Genomic DNA, 19,785 nt, shown 5'->3' with positions numbered 1-19,785 from the left:
TTGTTTCCCTGCACTCGTCTCTTCTGACATGAATGTTTCTCCCCTGTCTCATCTCGCAGGAGAAGCCACTTAACAAATCTCTGCAGAGAGGAGAGGACCCACAGTTCGATCAGGTCTGCACACCTGACATCGACACATATGCAAATACGTGCTGCCCCCTTTTCTCCTCTGTCAAACAAATCCAGCCATAAACGTGCTCTTATTTTGGGGATGGGATTAACCTCTCCCTTTCTCTTCTCTCTTTGCTCTTCCTCCTTCCGTCTGTGCAGTTGATCAGCAGTATGAGTTCTCTAGCAGAGTACTGCCTGCCGTCGATCCTGAGGACTCTGTTTGACTGGTACAAGAGGCAGAACGGCCTGGAAGACGAGTCCCACGAGTATCGACCCAGGGCCAACACCAAGTCAAAAAAGTGAGAGAAACACACAAACAGCTCACACACCCGGTTGTAGAGCTCTTTTCTTCACCTACCTGAGGAGCTGGAATAGATTTGGAAGACTAAGTAGTCACATGCTCGTACAAATCTTAGGCATATGCCTCTTTTACTCAGTAATGTAATGAGGGCCATGAAAACCAGTGAGAAGGAAACTGTAAAACAATAAACTCTAATGTGCCACACAAGCAGCCGTAAAAACAAACTATACTACCATTGAAAACACAGGTGCTACTAATGAAGAGCTGAAGGTGTTGTCCACTTTGCAGAAGCTTGTTCCCAAATCTCAAACAAACAACACATACAGCACACACAGTTACATGATAGACCAGATGGTGCCTACATTTAATATATTAGTGGAAATTCAATAAAAGCAGATTTTCACGTGTGACATGTTCGCGTGCCGGGAACATAGGCAAGGACAGGAGTTTGCACAGACAGGATCAACACTATTACAGTGACTGTGACGAATAATGTCTCTGTTTGTCTCTGTCTGTTTGTGTCAGTGATGAGCAACAGAAGGACTACTTACTGGAGAGGAGAGACTTGGCAATAGACTTCATCTTTTCTCTAGTGCTCATAGAAGTTTTAAAGCAGGTGAGTCTCAGTCTGCACTAAGCTGTGCTGTATGTCCAAATGCTGCATGTCTCATCAAACTTATTAGCATAAGTGGGTTTAACCTATAAAGGAGTCTGTCCTCAGTATTCCAGTCACTCCAGTTTCCCGTTGTTCTAATCCGTTATTACAGCTGCCTGCATAATGTAATACTGTAAAACAACCACAGGAAACAAATTACAAAAATTTAACATGCTCTTCTTTGATTAACAACTTACTTGACATCAGTTCTCCAGATGCAGTATTTCCCACTCCACTCATGTGTAAGTAGGAAAGTGAAGCTGCATTAATACATTTGCATATTTTTGATAAAGTCATGATTGTAGAAAATATAATGCACACCAAACGCCCCAGTTGAGAGCAGAATAGAAGGGAAATAGGACGTTTTATTTGGATGCATTTTTTATATGTTCATAACCATCATTTGACAGACTGAATTGAAAATAATGTGACTAATAAGGTAATAAATAATAATAATAATTATGATATTAATAAAGTCACTTTTTCTGTCCATCCAGATCCCCCTGCATCCTCTTTTGGATGGACTCATCCAAGAAGTTATTAACCTGGCCTTCAAGCACTTCAAATACAAGGAAGGGTAAGAATGATAACATTTAAAAACACAGACAGCGCACTGGATGAATCACAGTTTTAGAGTTTCAGTGTGTTGCTGTCTTCACTTTTGGACCAGCTGCAACATATTGACATGCAGTTGTGACATCCACAGCATGATACATGGTGGTTATTGATGTTTGTGTTTACCTCTTAGGTATCTGGGACCCAACACAGGCAACATGCACATAGTGGCTGACCTCTACGCTGAGGTAGTGGGAGTTGTAGCTCAGTCCAGGTACTGTAGATCTTCCACTAATTGCGCAAATTCATGTTTACACTGCATGTTTGTTAGTGTAGTGCACAGTAAGTTAATTGCATCTGTTGACATTATGTTATATTGTGGATTATATGTAAATTTGTTGCGCTAATCTCCAATTTGCCACATACCCACAGAAGTGAAAAAAAATCTTTGCATCATCCAAGTTGATTAAATATCTCAAAGCTATTGCCCTTATTTTTGTGCCGCGACTCACGAGGCAGCTCAATTTCTTTCTTTATTTTTACAGTTCAGAATAAATTTTTGTGTCTTTCCTGTCTGTAAAGGCAGAATTTGTAATCCAGGTCATGTTGCAGCCGTGGGCTGAATTGTCAGAGTGGAAAACTGAATGTGTAGTTACAGTAGCTACCTGTCCTCCTCTTCACCCCATTTCCAGTAGGAACACCAATTACAAATGCTGTGTGTGGTTTGTGGGCTAGTAGTCTGGCTGTGTGTTGGTAAATACATATGTCTGTGTGTGTGTGTGTGGTGTGGTGTGTGCGCGCGATGGCAACTGAGGATAATGACGCTCCAGATGATGGTACTCTGTGTGTGTGTGTGTGTGTGTGTGTGTGTGTGTGTGTGTGTGTGTGTGTGTGTGTAATGTTGTGTGTGATGAGAGATGAGCGCTGTTCCCATTTTCCAAGAGGTCATTACTGTGATGGAGGAGGCATGGGTTCACAGGGCAGCTCACTTGCTACTGTCACACACACACACACACACACACACACACACACACACATGAGCTGAACCATCACATCGTTTGACACACTGATCGGTCCAATAAGGGATCAAAGTCAATACTTGTACATCCAGTTTAGCAAATGTAAACTGTCTTCTGTGTAGATGATGGGTTTTCCACTTGATTAAGCTTATTGGTTGATTTCTAACAGCTTTTTCTATGTTATTTTTTTGTAGTGTATTATTTACACTCATGGCTATGAAAACCTTGAGTGCACTCATGGACAATCTGAACACATACTTTATTCCTGACATATCTGTGTGTTTCTCCAGCTCGGTTTATGGATCACAATGTTCATGTGCATCTTGTTTAAACCCTCAGTACTTAACAGAAGGCTGATGACTGTACAGCTTACTTAACTGCTGTGGCAACCCCTACTGTGAAGCACGCAAAAGCATGTGCAAAAAAACACAAGTACACACACATACACACACACGCGCGAACACACACACACACACACACACACACACACATTCCCACCACATCACCCCTCCAGATGCCATTCTAAATATAGGATTGGAGAGCACTGTTGTACACACACCAATGTGCACATGCAACAAAAAAAAAAAAAACAGGTGCACAGAGGAGTAATAGTACGCAATATTACCAAACATGAAAAAACAAAACATTTTTTGTTGTAATTACACTAACCACTCAGCTGAGACCTGGATATGGCAACATTAACCGTTCACATCTGGCCACCATTTTCTCCACAGGTTCCCAGCAGTGAGGAAGAAGTTCATCTCCGAGCTGAAGGAGCTGAGACAGAAGGAGCAGAGCCCTTACGTCATCCAGTCCACCATCAGCCTCATCATGGGACTCAAGTTCTTCCGCATCAAAATGTACCCGGTGGAAGACTTTGAAGCCTCCTTCCAGTTCATGCAGGTAGACTGCGCTGAAACCACTTGGTGCCACACCTTTTATTTACATGTCAACAAATTGTAAAGAGGCTCTGGTTTAGGAATCTCAGGGAGTATTGACAGGACGGACGTACTCTTTCTCTGCATACATTTCATGTCTGGAAGCAGTTTAGTGCTACTATAGAGCTGTCCTGTTGGCTACTGAGAAGTTCCACTAAAGCAATTAGGGGCTAAGTGCTTTGTTTATTAGCCCTTGGATGGTAATTGCAGTTGTGAGAACATTTGAGCCAGTGACTTTGCATTCACAGAATTATCATGCACATATATTGTTTCCTCTCGCTGTCTCTGACTCTTGTCTCTTTTTCCGTCTGTAGGAGTGTGCACAGTATTTCCTGGAAGTGAAGGACAAAGACATTAAACACTCATTAGCTGGACTCTTTGTTGAGATACTTGTACCTGTGGCTGCTGTAAGTGCATGTCATCTTGCTGCTCAAAATGCACCTTTGCTTTTTTGGATTAGTTTTAAGCCAGAGTCAGATTTTATTATTATTGTTTGTCTTTTAAATAAAAAGTCTGTCTGTGTTTCTGCTGTACATGTATGTCTGCTGCGCTAAATACATTGTGTTATATCTATATTGAAAATGATTTAATTGTCTTGTCTGTCTGCATTCAGTGAAGTAGAAAAAAGACAAACAAATGCAGGTTTCTAAAGGAAAATGTGTATGGATGTAACTTCTGCAGTATTTGTTTTCCTCCAGACTGTGAAGAATGAGGTGAACGTGCCGTGTCTACGAAACTTCGTAGAGAGTTTGTATGATACCACACTGGACCTGTCCTCCAGGAAGAAACACTCTCTGGTAAGTTTCTCCCCATATTCTGTGTCATCACTGCTTATCTCTCTTCATTTCCTCTCCATTACCAACAATTGGTGAAAGCACTTACTGTAACCCCTCCAACATGTGGGCTTTTATCGCTCCATAGGAAGGAGACAGGAGTGCAGTATGCAAGCACACAGCCTAGTTTTTGAAGCGGTGCCAGATGGGCAGTATTTGCTCACAGCATGGAAGCAGGGCAGTCAGCAAATTAGATGCAGTACATCATCCTTACGAAAACAATAAAACTACTCTGTTTAATTGTCAGGACTGCAATGGAAATTCCCTTCGCCATTCCCTAAAGGTTTTAACCCTTAATATGAACAGGCAACAATTTGTGACATAGGTTTATCAAATTTTCCTAGAAACAAGATGTTTCCTAATTAATCCTTCCAATTAAAGGAGCTGTTTGTAAGTTTTGTTATTGCTACATAGCTAGCATTAGCATTAAGAGCTGTTTACTAACCAGTTTAGAAGAAACGTTGCGAGTTCAGCATCAAACTTGATTCCTTTACTCACCAACAGCTGTTTACAGTGGTGAAAAAACCAACGCCAATATTAACTAACAATGTCTCTATCACGTTTTTTCTTTTTGAAGTTAGCATGCTAACCAGCTAGCCCCGGCTGGTCACTTTCCAATATGGACTTACTGAAGCGTAATCTGCCCTGAAGACATAGCGCTGGTCAGAGGCCATATTATAACCTCTTGTATTATAAAGACAACGATGGCTGAAGCTCTTGTCACGCAGCAATGGCCACCACCCGCTCCCAGCAAGAAGCCAGTTTTACCCCACCTTTGGGTTGTATTCCACAGCCTCTTTCATAGACTAATTTGATAACAACACAAGACATCAGACTTTGCTGTTGATGTGCCATTTGGGATATGTTCACGGGTTCATCCTGCTGTGTCCTCAGGGCTGCAGACATCTCACTCAGCCTGTATGCACGCTTTCCTCCCTTAGATTCTCAAAATACTTCAAGCAGCCCATGCATTCAAGACTTGACCCACCACTTTGCATACATACTGCTCTTAAAGTGCACAGGCATGCACACAAACAAACAATAACCTGCCATGTCAGAGCTGAATGGACAGACATGTTAGGAATGAGAGTTATCTGGTGCATTCCCGTAATTGTTATTCTTTTACATTCTGAGCACCTGAGAGAGAGAGAGAGAAGAGAAGCTGAAATGGGAAAAAGACAGATAACAAATACCGACTTTGATAAGGAGTGACAGGTAAATGATACGCTTGTCAAACCTAGCATTTCTAAAAACCGTTCATGACAAGGGTGTACCTGGGCTCACACTGACCATTAGCAAGGCATCCGTGTTTAAGAATGATCTGCATGCAGACTTTCATGCCCTTGCCACATGATTGAACAGACTAGACAGTTAGTTCACATTCCTGAAAGTGAACTTCATGTTGAAATGTTTAATATGTGGGTCTCCTCAATGAACTTGTAATGACATTTTTCGAACTGTTGTTGTTTTACTTTTGTCCAAGAAATGAAGGGGGGAAAAAAATCTGCTCACAATTTAAATGAACTTAACGTCAGACGCAACTATTGTTCTCATGAAAGCTACTGGCAAGATAAAGCACAGAGAAAGAAGTGTTTTATTTTGTTAAACTGATCTAATTCCAGTGAGGGACACATAGATGATTAAATAAAAATAGGTTAATTGGGGATTTATAAGGCCTGAAACAAGGGGAACATGACTGTGAAAAAACTGTCAAGCTTAATCCAAATAATGTAATTGCCCATTGTTATTAAAAGATGAAGGAAGAGTTTAGAAATTAGATTTAAGATTGAATAAGTGACTCTCAGACTTTACTTCATTGAAAGGTTGCATGTCTACAGAGCTGGTAACCCCGAAAGAAAGTAATAAGGTGTATAGTTAATGGAGGAAACTGGTGAGGAAAACAGTCTGAATCCTTTCACCAACTGATGAACTGGATACCCTGGTACTTTACTACTTATCATCTGAAATGCCTGATGCACATATCTCCCCTCTGTCTTCTCTCCCCTCACCAGGCTCTGTATCCCCTGGTGACCTGCCTGCTGTGTGTCAGTCAGAAACAGTTCTTCCTCAGCCGCTGGCACATTTTCCTCAACAACTGCCTGTCCAACCTCAAGGTCAGCATTTCTGTCCATACCACTGCAAGTGCAAGAGTTATCGTAGTAGGGGTTATTTGTATAGATCACAACAACTATACAGTCTGTGCAATAAATTTCAGCCCTGACTTTGACAAAGTGATAAACAGTACATGCACACAACCCTGGACAAACTGCTGCGCCAGCATTATCTAATACCTCTCCAACTACAACAATCAACCATCAGTATGTATTGCCTCAAGGGAAACATTGCAGGTTAAGAACAATGTGACTGATGGGAGATCATAAAGACTTCTGTACACGCTTGATTCATGATCACACTGTAAATGCAGAGAGAGCAGTGTATGTACTGAATACAGTGAATTATGACGTGAATAGAAGGTACGGTATGTGAGGAATGCCTGCCAGGGTATTACTGCATTTCTTATTTGACTCAGAGGAAACTCCTGTTTTTCAGTGGAGGTATGTGAAATTTCTTCACTTGATGAAACACAACTTATTTTTGTCTGCACGTGTTAATGCAGAATAAAGACCCCAAGATGGCACGTGTGGCTCTGGAATCTCTCTACCGCCTGCTGTGGGTCTACATGATACGAATAAAGTGCGAGAGCAACACTGGAACACAGAGGTAACGGCCACACGTGGTTATATTCCTCACCATTAAAATGTGAGGTGTAGTTTGAGACTTGTTGTTTGTGTTTTTACCAACAATATGCAACAATAGCTTGTTACAATTACCATGAATAAATGATACTGAGACAGAAAATGATGCTTTCTTCTTAAAAGTGATGTGGAAATGATTTTTCCTCTGCCTTGTCTCTCCTTCTTCCCTCAGTCGTCTGACGTCCATCACCTCCACTCTGTTCCCCAAAGGGAGCCGCAGCGTTGTGCCCAGAGACATGCCCCTTAATATTTTTGTCAAGATTATCCAGTTTATTGCTCAGGTGTGTATAACACATGCACACACTCTGACGTACAGACTTTCATGATGTAGGTTGGTTCTCTCTGCTTTAGGTCAAAGGACATGAGTGATATCACTGGGGAAAAAACAACATTCTTTATTTACACAGTTGTAGAAACTGATCAAAAGCTTTAAAAAAAAATTGATAATACAGAATTACCAAGAATGTAGGGCATCAGACATTTTTCACATTTCACCAGAATCCATTATCAAAATTGAATACACTTAATCTAATGAAGCGGTTCACCTACAGTGTGAGAGGCTGAGGTTCATTCATGGCTCTTCAAGCCTTTGTAGACTCTACTGTCACCAAACAGCATATTTATCATTTAGCTACAGAGTGGAACACCAGTTTATGTTTTCATGACTTAAATGTAGATAAAACCAATAAGATCTTACATCTCTTGTTTTGTCTTTTTTATTTAATTCATGATTTATTAATATAATCAGTTACGTATTAAACATGTCCCATGGGTGACACCAGATAGTCACACCGCATTAACTCTGAAATCCTCTAACACCGGTATGGTTGACCCTCTGTTCAGGAGAGACTGGATTTCGCCATGAAGGAGATCATATTTGACCTGCTGAGTGTTGGGAAACCTGCCAAAGCCTTCAGTCTCAACCCAGAGGTAAAAAATGAAAGCAGACACAGACATTCAATCATGTGCACTCAATCAACAGTGCGTCCCCGGGGCCACGTTAGGGTGAGCGTTCTAGTTTTTGTTATTTGTAGTCAAGTCGGTTTTCGTTTTCAGTCAAACGGGGAGGTAACAGTATGCTCTCCGTCGAAGCTTTGGGATTGAAGGCGCCTCCAGAGTGAATAACCACCACCGCAGCTGTAGGCGGTGATCATATACCAGTGTGTAATATGAACAGAAACAAACCATGAATATCTCAGCAGCTTAAAGGAGAACGCCACTTTCTTAACAGATCTGAAATCTGATGTGACTTGAGTCAGCGTAATTTTGGTTTGAAGACTTCAAGTTTGAAAATGAAAATCAGTGGAGGAAGATTTATTTTTTTTCCTTTTTTTTACTGTCATGATTGGTGGAGTAAAGACACAGTAACTGCAGTAAAGACTTTAATTTCACAGATGTGGTGTCTTTTGAATAATTCAGATTTCACAATTACAGTAAAACGTATATGAATAATGAATTATATACATGTATTGTAGTAAGTTAAATTACAGACACTTTAGGATCAGTATCTAATTAGAAAAACAAATGCTTTTATTGAGCAGCACTGAATTATTGAATGTTTTGCAGATAATCATCCCAGATAAACATTTATTTTTACAGCGATTCTGTTGTGTCTTCCAGCGTACGATGTGCGTCCACTCGAATCCCGCTCGATTCTCGCCATTGCGCTTGATAAAAACACTGACTTTCTGCCATGTAGTAAGGATGCTGACTGAGCTTTTATCTGTGTTCCAGCGGATGAACATAGGTCTGCGGGCGTTCCTGGTGATAGCAGACGCTCTGCAACAGAAAGACGGAGAGCCTCCTATGCCCAACACAGGAGCCACTCTACCTTCTGGAAACTCTCTGAAGAAGAAGAAAACTTATCTCAGCAAGACGCTCACTGAAGAGGAAGCCAAGCTAATAGGTCTGTCTGTGTCTGTAGGCATTCAAGCTGGTGTAATTCAGCTGCAGCCTTTAACTCCATGTTCTTTGTATCTCTGTTCCCCTCCAGGCATGTCCCTGTACTACTCCCAGGTGCGAAAGGCTCTGGATAACATCCTCAGACACTTGGACAAGGAGGTGGGACGGTGCATGATGCTCACCAGCGTGCAGATGCTCAACAAAGAACCAGAGGACATGATCACGTATGTAACTGCAGTGGGGCAACTGAACAGTTTTTTTTCTGCCTTTTAGTGCTGAGAGTTATTCTTTTTGATTCAACAATTAAAGCCTGTTTTAAAAATGAAACACAGAAATGTCAACATGAATTTTTATTTATATTAGACAGTTCTACTGTCTGAGCTTTTGCCTGACAAATGATAATAAATATTGTTTTTCATGGTTATAATTCATCCTTTGTGAGCTTTTGCAAACATGACTCATCTGTATTTTAAGTTTGGAAAAGTAGAAACAGGTCTTTTTTATGAATACATGTTGTTTAATATCTCCCTCCATCTTTGACAGTGGTGAGAGGAAACCTAAAATCGACCTGTTCAGGACATGTGTGGCTGCCATTCCTCGCATCCTTCCTGATGGCATGTCCAAACCTGAGCTCATTGACCTGCTGTCACGGTGAGTTAGAGACACAACAATCTGGGTTTTTAAATGGTTTGTCATCACCAGTCGTTTTAGATCCATACAACTTCATCAATTGATTTCATTTCTCATTTCGCCAGCATGATCTTCTTTATTCCGCTCTGTTGATGTGTTGTCATTTATCCCTCAGACTTACAGTGCACATGGACGATGAGCTTCGGCTTATTTCCCAGAACTCCCTGCAGAGCCTGTTACTGGATTTCTCAGACTGGAGGGAAGACGTCCTGTTTGGTTACACACATTTCCTTCTGCGCGAGGTATAGCTGAGCTTGACAGTATCCTATCCCTATCGTAGTTGGTCTTTTTACCATTTACAGAGTGACTCGTAATGATAAATAATAAATTCAGGATCACAAAAGCCTAAATGTCTAAAATCCAGGTCATATTGTGGATCAACATTGAAATAAAAAGTGGTCTCTCTCAAAGTTGGTTGCTGCAACAACACTTTTCTGTCTTTTTTTAAATGTGCGTCTTAATTGTGTTAAACCGAAACCCATAAAACATTGCCCCTGGTTATCTCTTCATGGTTTATTATCTAAGTAGGTTGTTGTGGCTCAGCCTTGCAAAATTATCTTCTGTGCCACCAGAGGCCAATCAGAAGGAGCAGGAAAAACACAACTGGAGCGTTTCAAAGAGCATTATCCTTTCTGAATTCACAGCATATGCCTAAAATATTGACACTGACAAGCCTTCTAACCATGTCCCTCTACTAACTATTCCAGGTCCAAGACACGCATCAGGGTCTGCAGGATGCGTCTGTGAAGCTCCTCCTCCAGCTGCTCACACAGTGGAGGTTAGCTCTGCAGCTCCAGGGGAAGATACGAGGTGGAGTTGAGGTTTGTACAGAGCAGAGCTGAGTTTAACTCGGTGTCAGGCACACTTCTGCCAACTTTTTGTTAACTCATCACAACCAAAATCTCAGAAATCACTGGTTGTTTTCATTTCTTTCCTCTTCTACCTTGGTCCGATGATGTATCAAGCCATTCAAATTACTGGTCAGACAAAGTGACTTAAAGTAGTACTTGTTACTCTTACTAACCTCTTCTGCCTCTTTGTGTTCCCTCTCCATCAGGCCAGCCCCAGACTGCCAGAGCGAAGCCCTCACTGCTCAGTGCTACATGCGGTTGAGGGCCTGGCTCTGCTGCTCCTCTGCTCATGTCAGATCAGCACGAGGAAGCTGGCGGTCGGTGTGTTAAGAGAAATACGTTGCCTCTTCACAGCTCTGGGACATGCTGAGGTACAGTACAGGAAACTGACCATCCTCTCTCACTAGATAGACACCTGTATAGATCGTTAGTGACTGGAAAAACAGATAAATATACAGTTCAATGACAAACGTAAAAGACAGCTGGTGGCAAATTGTCGCTCAACAAAGACACAGGACATGGAAATAGCTGGACTGAGGGAGAGCCATCTGACTGTAGGTGTGATTAGAGTTGTAGCACATGCAGCCTGTGAATCCTCTCACATTGTATGACGCAAATAGCTGATTCTATAAATGTCGACCCCTCCAGGATGATGACAAACCCATGATAGAGGTCATGGATCAGCTGAGCCCAGCTGTGATGGACAGCTTTGTTCATGTGGCTGTCTCTGACTCGGTGAGTATATTTATGATTCGAGTGTATTAGTAGCATTAGATCAATTATTTATATCACAATCTTCCAAATTACTGCTTTTGCTGTGATGTATTATCCTTAAATCCCCCCCCTTCCACTCCTTCAGTCCACCCTGCCTCTCAGCCACCACGTCGACCTCCAGTGGCTGGTGGAGTGGACGGCTCGACTGGTGAGCAGTTCCTATGACGTGAAGAGCCCGAGCCACGTCTGGATCTTTGCCCAGTGCCTGAAGGACCCGTGGGTGCTCTGTTTGCACATCTTCTTGCGACAGGAGCACCTGCCCAAACACTGCCCCATCGCCCTGGGATACGCCTGGCCCTACGCTTTCACACGTCTACAGCTGCTACTGCCACTGGTTGACCCCAAGTACAAGAACACACATTAATTACATTGGACTTCTCAGACATTTGTGGCCACAGAACGATCACTTATCATACAACAAATGATATGTGTTAAGATATCTGACCACCTACCTACTCTGCTTTTTCACCTCTTTCCACAGCAGCCCAGTGAACGCTAAGAAGACCAGCACGGCAGGCTCCAGTGACAGCTACATCTCACTGTGGCGTAACTACCTGATCCTGTGTCTAGGTGTGGCTAAGCCGAGCATCATGTCTCCCGGCCATCTCAGGGCTTCCACACCAGAGATTACAGCCACCACGCCCGACGGCAGCGTCACCTACGACAACAAGGTATGCGATTGTGCTGGGGAAAAAAAAAGAAGATAACCAGGGTTCTTAGTGAATGTGGAAAGTCTAGATATTTTTTGGATTATTTAGTCATTTCCAGGCCCTGAAAAGCTTTGTAATCTGACAGATAGCCTTTGATTTTCTCTGAAATGTCAAATAAAATTGTGAAAGATGTCCATCACAATTCCAAACAGCTGTCCAATATCCAAAAATATTCAGTCTATAATGATAAAAAACAGAGACAGAGCAACAGAGAAGAGAAACATCCTCGTTTCAGCTCTAAGGGAAAATATTGAATCTATTGTTGCTCTCACCCAAAGCACTAAGAGTGTTTTTTAATCATATTTATCACCATTAATCCTATTTATGTAGATTCATATAGATGTTTATAAATTTTGATAAATTTTAGATTTAATTTAAAACTTGACGTTCACAATTACAGTATGAATATGTGTCATCCTGATCTATGTTTGTGTATTTTCTTTCTGTTGCTCAGGTGATCGGCACTCCTTCAGTAGCCTGGCTTTTAAAACAGCTCGTGCCGCTGATGAGAGCTGAGAGTCTGGAGATCACAGAGTCTCTGGTGCTGGGCTTCGGATGCACAAACGCTCTGGTCTTCAGGTACTGGATCCAGCAACATGCATAAATACACACCTACAAGAGCACACACGCAACTTGCATCTGACATGTTAGACAGGTGGTAAATTCTGTTTTTACATACAAAATATTTCAAATGATTTGTTTATTGGGAAAACTGATTTCTGATTTAACGCTCAGATGACTGTTCAAGAATCATAAAACAGTTGTTTTCTATTGCTGTGTGACCCAGGCCTCTTCTTCTGTGGTGTGAGCTTTTGCTTTGACAAAGAGCAAGCACATACATTGGATAGATTTTAGATTACAACAGAAAATGGATGATGTGCTGGAATGAAAGTCTTTATATTTTACATAAGAAAGACATGATTCATTAGTCAGTTTTACAATGCCTTCATCTATTACTTAATCCCATCCGTCTGTACATTCTCTTCATAACTGAGATGAGCTGCATACCTCCGTGACATTCAGAGAAAAAAAAATCCAGCACTGATCTACAAGGGAATTATTAGAAGGACAGAGACGTATCACTTTTTTTTTTCAAAATACAGTGGTTCCATTGTGAAGGAGGTATTTCATTTTGAAAGAGATCATCTATTTTTAACCTGAAATGTTTTTCAAAAGGGCGCTCATTGTTATCAGAGGGATTTAGTTCTCCCCAGACAGATTTTTTCTAACGTTACTGTGGTTGAAGATTAGTGGTTTTTAGACCATGTGACATTTAGGTTTGCACAAGATGGATATCTGTTACAAACCACACTGTTCCCTTAAATCAGACCGTCCTTTATGTCCATGGATGGAAGATTTGATCCGTTTTATTTAGCAGCAGGGCAGTGAGGCAATCAGTTGATTTTTGCTCCCCTCTGATCCTGTGTCTGCAGGGAGCTAGTTGAAGAACTCCATCCATTGATGAAAGAAGCACTGGAACGCAGGCCTGAGGTAACACACACACACACACACACACACACACACACACACACACACACACACACACACAGAAACACATTGACTTTATTGATCTAGGACAGGAAATAGAATATTTTTCAGGTGAAGTATCAGTTATTAAGGGTATATTATAGTATATCTGTAATGTAGACTTATAGCTATTAGAGATGTTTTCCATAAGTAAATCATTTATTATTTATGAAAATGGATTCATGGATTATGGATTATTTATCTGCTAATGTAAAGTTAAGTTACTTTTTCTTGCATAAAACAATTCCCCCAGTACGAACAACACAACGTTTATTTTAACCTATATATATATATATTTTATTATTATTATTATTTCAGATGCAGAAATAAGATTGTTTGTAAAAGGACTTGATGTTGTGTTCACTGAGTGTTGATCAGGCTCCCTAGTATGCAGTATAGTAAACTGAAAACCTGTCTGTGCTTTCAGAACAAGAAGCGCAGAGAGAGGAGGGATCTTCTCAGACTGCAGCTGCTCAGGATCTTTGAGCTGTTGGCCAATGCAGGAGTCATCAGTGACAGGTAGCACACCAAAGGCCTATGCAACTTAACCGTAATAATTCATGTTTTTACCTGCCAATATACACGTGTAACATTCCCTGTGTAGCGTGGAAGATCTCTATGGTTACCATAATTAGATTTCCTTCTCCTCCTCTACAGCACCAATGGAGCACTGGAGCGTGATTCCCTGGCACTGGGTGCCTTGTTCCTTGAGTATGTGGATCTAACCCGGATGCTTCTGGAGGCTGAGAACGAGAAGGAGCTGGACGTGCTGAAAGACATCAGAGCCCATTTCAGCGGGATGGTGGCCAATCTCATTCAGTGTGTTCCCGGTAAATCATTTTATTCCTCTTTTATGGTATTATACTGTATATCATAACACTGTACATTTATACTTCAGGAGTAGTAAATTCAGTCATCTTGACTTTAGTGGTGTTCTGCAGCCACAAACAAATTTAAATGCCAGACAGTACAAATGCTCATAGATTAAGAATGTAAATTTAGATTTCTATAAAAGTCTGTCCCCTAGTTGACCCTCCCTGGCTCTCTTTCTCCCACACTCACCATCTGTGCAGTCCACCACAGGCGCTTCCTCTTCCCTCAGCAGTCTCTGAGACATCATCTCTTCATCCTCTTCAGCCAGTGGGCTGGACCCTTCAGTGTCATGTTCACTCCCCTCGATCGTTACAGTGACCGCAACCACCAGATCACTCGCTACCAGTACTGTGCTCTCAAGGTAAGTGACACCCAAACCCAAACCACCACACAGCAGGAGTTATCTGTCACTGTTTTTCTTTTCATTGTGTTTTACAAAAAACTTTAATTCAACTCACCTTTTCTTACCTAGGCTATGTCAGCAGTTCTGTGTTGCGGCCCAGTGTTTGACAATGTGGGTCTCTCTACTGACGGATATCTCTACAAATGGCTTGACAACATCTTGGCGTGCCACGACCTACGGGTATGTCCACGTTTTGATCTACTGTTGCCTCTAACTTGTTGCACAGCAGCTTTTCTATTATGTTTTCTTTCTCCTGATAAATTGATTTAATTAAAATGTAGCACTTTAGCAGGAAGTTATTATTCAAATGTCAGTTTTGATGTACACTGTTGCTTATTTTGAGCTAGTTCCTATCTGTGGATTAGTCCCGTTACATGATGACATGTTTGCCATAGGTGCATCGTCTGGGCTGTGAGGTGGTGATTCTGCTCTTAGAACTGAACCCAGACCAAATTAACCTGTTCAACTGGGCCGTGGACCGTTGCTTCACTGGATCTTACCAGCTGGCATGTGGCTGCTTCAAGGCCATCGCCACTGTCTGCGGTAACAGGTAGGGAATCATGCATTGGTTACAATCTGCCCTGCTGATGTTTTCACTTTCAAGACACTGAAAACCTACCAGCTCCACCAGTTTCTTTAAATAATACACACTTTATTACTTTGTCTAGTTTTATTAGTCTTATGGTGTTATTATCTGAACTACAATTTAATCAACTAGATCATACAATGTAATATATACAATGTACATATTAAAAAGCACATAATCTTCACCCTGTTGTCCACACTGTTTTCATTTTAACCAGCAACAAATGACCATTTCCCTTATTTCTCCAGGAATTACCCATGTGACCTAGTGACCTTGCTCAACCTGGTGCTGTTCAAAGCCTCAGACACCAGCAGAGAAATATATGAGATATCCATGCAGCTGATGCAGGTACATTCACACACAACCAGCACACAAAAGACAAAGACACAGATCCAATATTACAGATTTATTAATTCCACATGAAGGGGTGGGAAGGAGAACAAAGGAGAAAAACCCAATACTTGTCAATGCATTTTGACTGTTAAATAAATGGCATGTCTGCAGGTGCTGGAGTCGAAGCTGTGTGCGTACTCGAAGCGGATGGTGGAGCAGAAGCCTGGTAATATTTTGTATGGAACACACGGCCCCCTGCCTCCCCTCTACAGCGTCAACCTGTCTCAGCTCTCCATCCAGCTGGCCAGCATGTACCCAGAGCTCACTCTGCCTCTTTTCTCAGGTAAATATTTTGATGAGAAAAATTCGCACAGGTTACACAGTGGAATACTTTTGTGTCACAAAGCACAAGATACTGGGGTACAGGGCCAAGGCTAGAATCCTATTATATTTATATCCTAATTGCAGGAGTAAATAAAAACTCCCCAACCCTTTGTGTCACCCTTCACTATCATGTTTCAACAGCAAACACTGCATACCAAATTAAGGAAACAGAGAAGCTCCCAAAATGTTGCTCTATTGTGATATTATGGTCAGATGTGCTGAATCGTTGAACCTGCACTTTCAGTATTCTCCCTGAGACAAATGTTAAATTGGTTCCCAGTGTGTTTCTCCTGTTCTTGAACACATGTACAGAATGCTCAGTTTCCTCACGGCCCTTTAAACATTCATTCCTCTTGACTATTCTTTTCACCTGCGCAGAGGTGAGCCAGCGTTTCCCCACCACCCACCCCAACGGCAGACAGATAATGCTATCCTACCTGCTACCCTGGCTTAGTAACATCGAGCTAGTGGACACGGGGCTCCTACCCCCTGCCTCGAGCCCCTGCACACCAGAGGAAGAACCTCGCGGTCAGGGACAGGGCATGTCCCCTAGTCTGAGGGGTAACGGCTGGGGATCCCTGCAGGCGACCTCGCTGGTGCTCAACAACCTCATGTTCATGACTGCTAAGGTGGGAAGCCCTTTTTGTGCTTGTTTGTGAAATGACTCTTTCCCCAGTGGCATCTCCTGCCCTTCAACTGGATTTTTTTTCTCTTTACATCATCAGTATGGAGACGAGGTTCCCGGCCCTGAGATCGAGAACGCCTGGAACGCTCTGGTGTCCAACGAGAGGTGGAGCAACAACTTACGGATCACCCTGCAGTTCCTTATAAGCTTGTGCGGAGTCAGCAGTGATACCACACTGTTGCCTTATGTAAGTTTCTAGTGATTTATTGGTAAAATATAATGAAACGTTAATGACTGATACAAAGATAATGGGGGTATTACATTTTATGATAACAAATACGTCAAGATAAATATGAGGAAAACCAATCAATGCTGTATATTTGTATCTATTTTAGATCAAGAAGGTGGTGATTTACTTGTGTCGCAACAACACGATCCAGACTATGGAGGAGCTCCTGTTTGAGCTGCAACAGACTGACCCCGTCAACCCAGTGGTCTTGCACTGTGACAACCCCCCCTTCTATCGTTTCGCTGCCAGCAACAAAGCCTCCACCTCACAGACAGGTGAGAAAGTTCCTGTCCTCTTTTTTTCATCTCTACACTGACCTCCCTTATAACCTCGCAGCTTTTTATGTGACAGATGTGACAGTTCTGTATTTCTGAAGATGATCTTTAATGTCTCTTGTGTGTAGGCACCACCTCCAGCAGTAACACTGTGGTGGCCGGTCAGGAGAACCTGCCGGACACAGATGAGAACAAGCTGGTCAGAGAGGAAGAGCGGTTAGTATTGATACATTTTTGTAAACTTGTACTGACATTAATTTTATTGCAAGCAGATATAAATAGGCCAGCATCATATTACGGTAGATTTTTGGAATAAAACTGTACACTGTGTAATTCTGTAAACTCCGAATTTCACTGTTGATGTCATTCATGTTATCACAGTAGGGCCAGGGCTCACAACAGACTGGAGTCTCGCTACAGCAACAGCTCTGGGGGATCCTACGAGGACGAGAAGAGTAAGTCGTCTTGGTTCTCATGAGAATGAATGTACGAACCTGCTGGACTTGTACAATGTGTCCTCACACACGCAGCCCAAGGGGACTCACAGCTGTCTGTTATTTAGAGAGAGCTTCAGGATATGGATTCTTCCTGTCAGTCAGTAATGTTCCCCACTTCAGCCTAAGATGCTTATTTTTATTGTCACTAATCTCCTCCATACCTACATACTGTAAATGGACAGATTGACAGCTTTTATGATGCGACTGACAGGGATTGTACTTAAGTGTAAACTAGCTCAAGACTTGGCCAAGTCCCACCACGCGCCCTATGACACAAATACTAGGTCGACCACAGTGATAATACTTAGTCTATCTTCAGCGAGCATCTGTGTTGGGAAGCTTCCAGGTATGAGTCTGCTGCTGTAGTCCTCATGTGACTAAGCAGGGCTGTAACCAGCCAAGTACAAGGTTGGATAAGTTTCTAAACCATGGCAGCTAGGTTCTGTTTAATGTTATCAAGAACTTTAAAAAGTGTGCCTCACCCAACTGCCTCAGTTGTATGTAAAGGTTTGGGCATTACTGGGTTTTTTTTGTGATCTAAATTCATGAAATAGAAATGAACAGTGCTTAAAATTTGTGTTTTCTGCTGTTTGCTGCAGGAGTTGTGTTTACTTTATTTTGTCCTTTACAAAGAAAAGTTGAACATATTGGGAAATACGCTTATTCACTTTCTTGCCAAAAGTAATGTAAAACTAGATGATCTCTGTCTGCTAAGAATGAGGCTAGTGGAACCCTGCAGCTAATTTAGCTTAGCATCAATACTGGAAACAAGGGGAAACAGCCTGGCTTTCTCCAAGGATAACAAAATCCACCTATCAGCACCTCTATATATATTATGTCTTGTATGTTTAATCCAAACAAAAACCAAACTGTAAAAACATGAAATTAACATTTTATAAAGTTGCTGGTGAAGTTTTATGCCACTGTTTAGTCCCAATTTAGTCACATTTAGTTTGAATGTGCTTTTTTGTTGTGGTGTATAAGTAACCTGTAACTTGAGCTGTTTGTCACTGCTGTGACAAGCTTGTGCTTGACAGTCTAAGGTCAGTGTATTTTGAACAGGTATCATTAAAGCGCATGCCCCATGTGTATGTGATATAAGTTATATATTTTTTATTGACGAAATGTTTTTGTAGGTGACCCACTCCCACCGTATGCTGGTTGGCTACTGAGTGTTCTGGAGACCAACCGTCCTCAGCCGTTACCCATGCCCGTTAACGGAGGCTGCTGGGCTCCTCTGGTTGACTACCTCCCAGAAACCATCACACCAAGAGGACCGCTGCATAGGTATACACAAACAAACCTAACATGAATACACACCGTACAGACAGTGTTCTCTGAAACAACCACAAAAGCAGCACACAGAAAACAGGCTCATATTTAGACCAGTGATGTTACTATCAGCTGCAGATCAGCAGAGTCAGCAAAGTGAGGTATTCTCTCACAAAGAGTAGTCACACCTCCTCACAGATGGTCTGATAAACTCCAGCACAGAATGAAACCCAGCCAGCTCGCTCCGCCTCTGCTATGTAGAGAATGAATATTAGAGGGGATTTACTCATTTATCACTTCCTCCTCTCTTGACACCTCAAAAATCATTAATTAAATGAGATTCAGGTTAGATTCATGATGCATACATTAGAGGGGAGCAGGTTGTCATGTTAATTGCCATTCGTTTCTAAGATGGAGGGTGTTTTTGTGCAATCTATCACTTAATTGTCAGTTGCCTCAATTGCTCACACAGAGCTGGTAAAACCAATAAGATCCAGGTTTTCTCCTGAATGTACTTGTCTTTATGATTTTTCTCTATATTGAATTGGCTGAAGGAGGGAGTTTGTTTCTGATTAATACTTTATACTGAAGTAAAAGAGAACAGAATCAGTGACAGACAAGTCATTG

The 19,785-nt window shown here is 41.8% G+C and overlaps 1 protein-coding gene across 1 annotated transcript in view; it reads left to right on the top strand.

Moving 5' to 3' along the window:
• fry (FRY microtubule binding protein) overlaps positions 1–19,785 on the top strand; it is a 51,525-nt gene that overhangs the window by 16,136 nt on the left and 15,604 nt on the right. The window contains 36 exon segments of the mRNA XM_022738737.1: positions 60–113; positions 270–409; positions 937–1,027; positions 1,564–1,643; positions 1,815–1,895; positions 3,375–3,543; positions 3,893–3,985; positions 4,277–4,375; positions 6,424–6,525; positions 7,029–7,132; positions 7,340–7,448; positions 8,011–8,097; positions 8,902–9,073; positions 9,161–9,293; positions 9,613–9,720; positions 9,875–10,001; positions 10,467–10,613; positions 10,817–10,981; positions 11,259–11,345; positions 11,470–11,729; positions 11,866–12,055; positions 12,549–12,673; positions 13,528–13,585; positions 14,049–14,140; positions 14,279–14,451; positions 14,695–14,855; positions 14,967–15,077; positions 15,293–15,447; positions 15,732–15,831; positions 15,988–16,159; positions 16,579–16,829; positions 16,926–17,072; positions 17,221–17,389; positions 17,518–17,605; positions 17,771–17,844; positions 19,023–19,173. Of these exon segments, the coding sequence (XP_022594458.1) occupies positions 60–113; positions 270–409; positions 937–1,027; positions 1,564–1,643; positions 1,815–1,895; positions 3,375–3,543; positions 3,893–3,985; positions 4,277–4,375; positions 6,424–6,525; positions 7,029–7,132; positions 7,340–7,448; positions 8,011–8,097; positions 8,902–9,073; positions 9,161–9,293; positions 9,613–9,720; positions 9,875–10,001; positions 10,467–10,613; positions 10,817–10,981; positions 11,259–11,345; positions 11,470–11,729; positions 11,866–12,055; positions 12,549–12,673; positions 13,528–13,585; positions 14,049–14,140; positions 14,279–14,451; positions 14,695–14,855; positions 14,967–15,077; positions 15,293–15,447; positions 15,732–15,831; positions 15,988–16,159; positions 16,579–16,829; positions 16,926–17,072; positions 17,221–17,389; positions 17,518–17,605; positions 17,771–17,844; positions 19,023–19,173 (4,625 nt within the window).

Source organism: Seriola dumerili, unplaced genomic scaffold (genome assembly GCF_002260705.1).
Source record: "Seriola dumerili isolate Sdu_G_001 unplaced genomic scaffold, Sdu_1.0 BDQW01000040.1, whole genome shotgun sequence".
NCBI classification, from domain to species: domain Eukaryota; kingdom Metazoa; phylum Chordata; class Actinopteri; order Carangiformes; family Carangidae; genus Seriola; species Seriola dumerili.
This window is presented reverse-complemented; position numbering and strand designations above follow the sequence as displayed.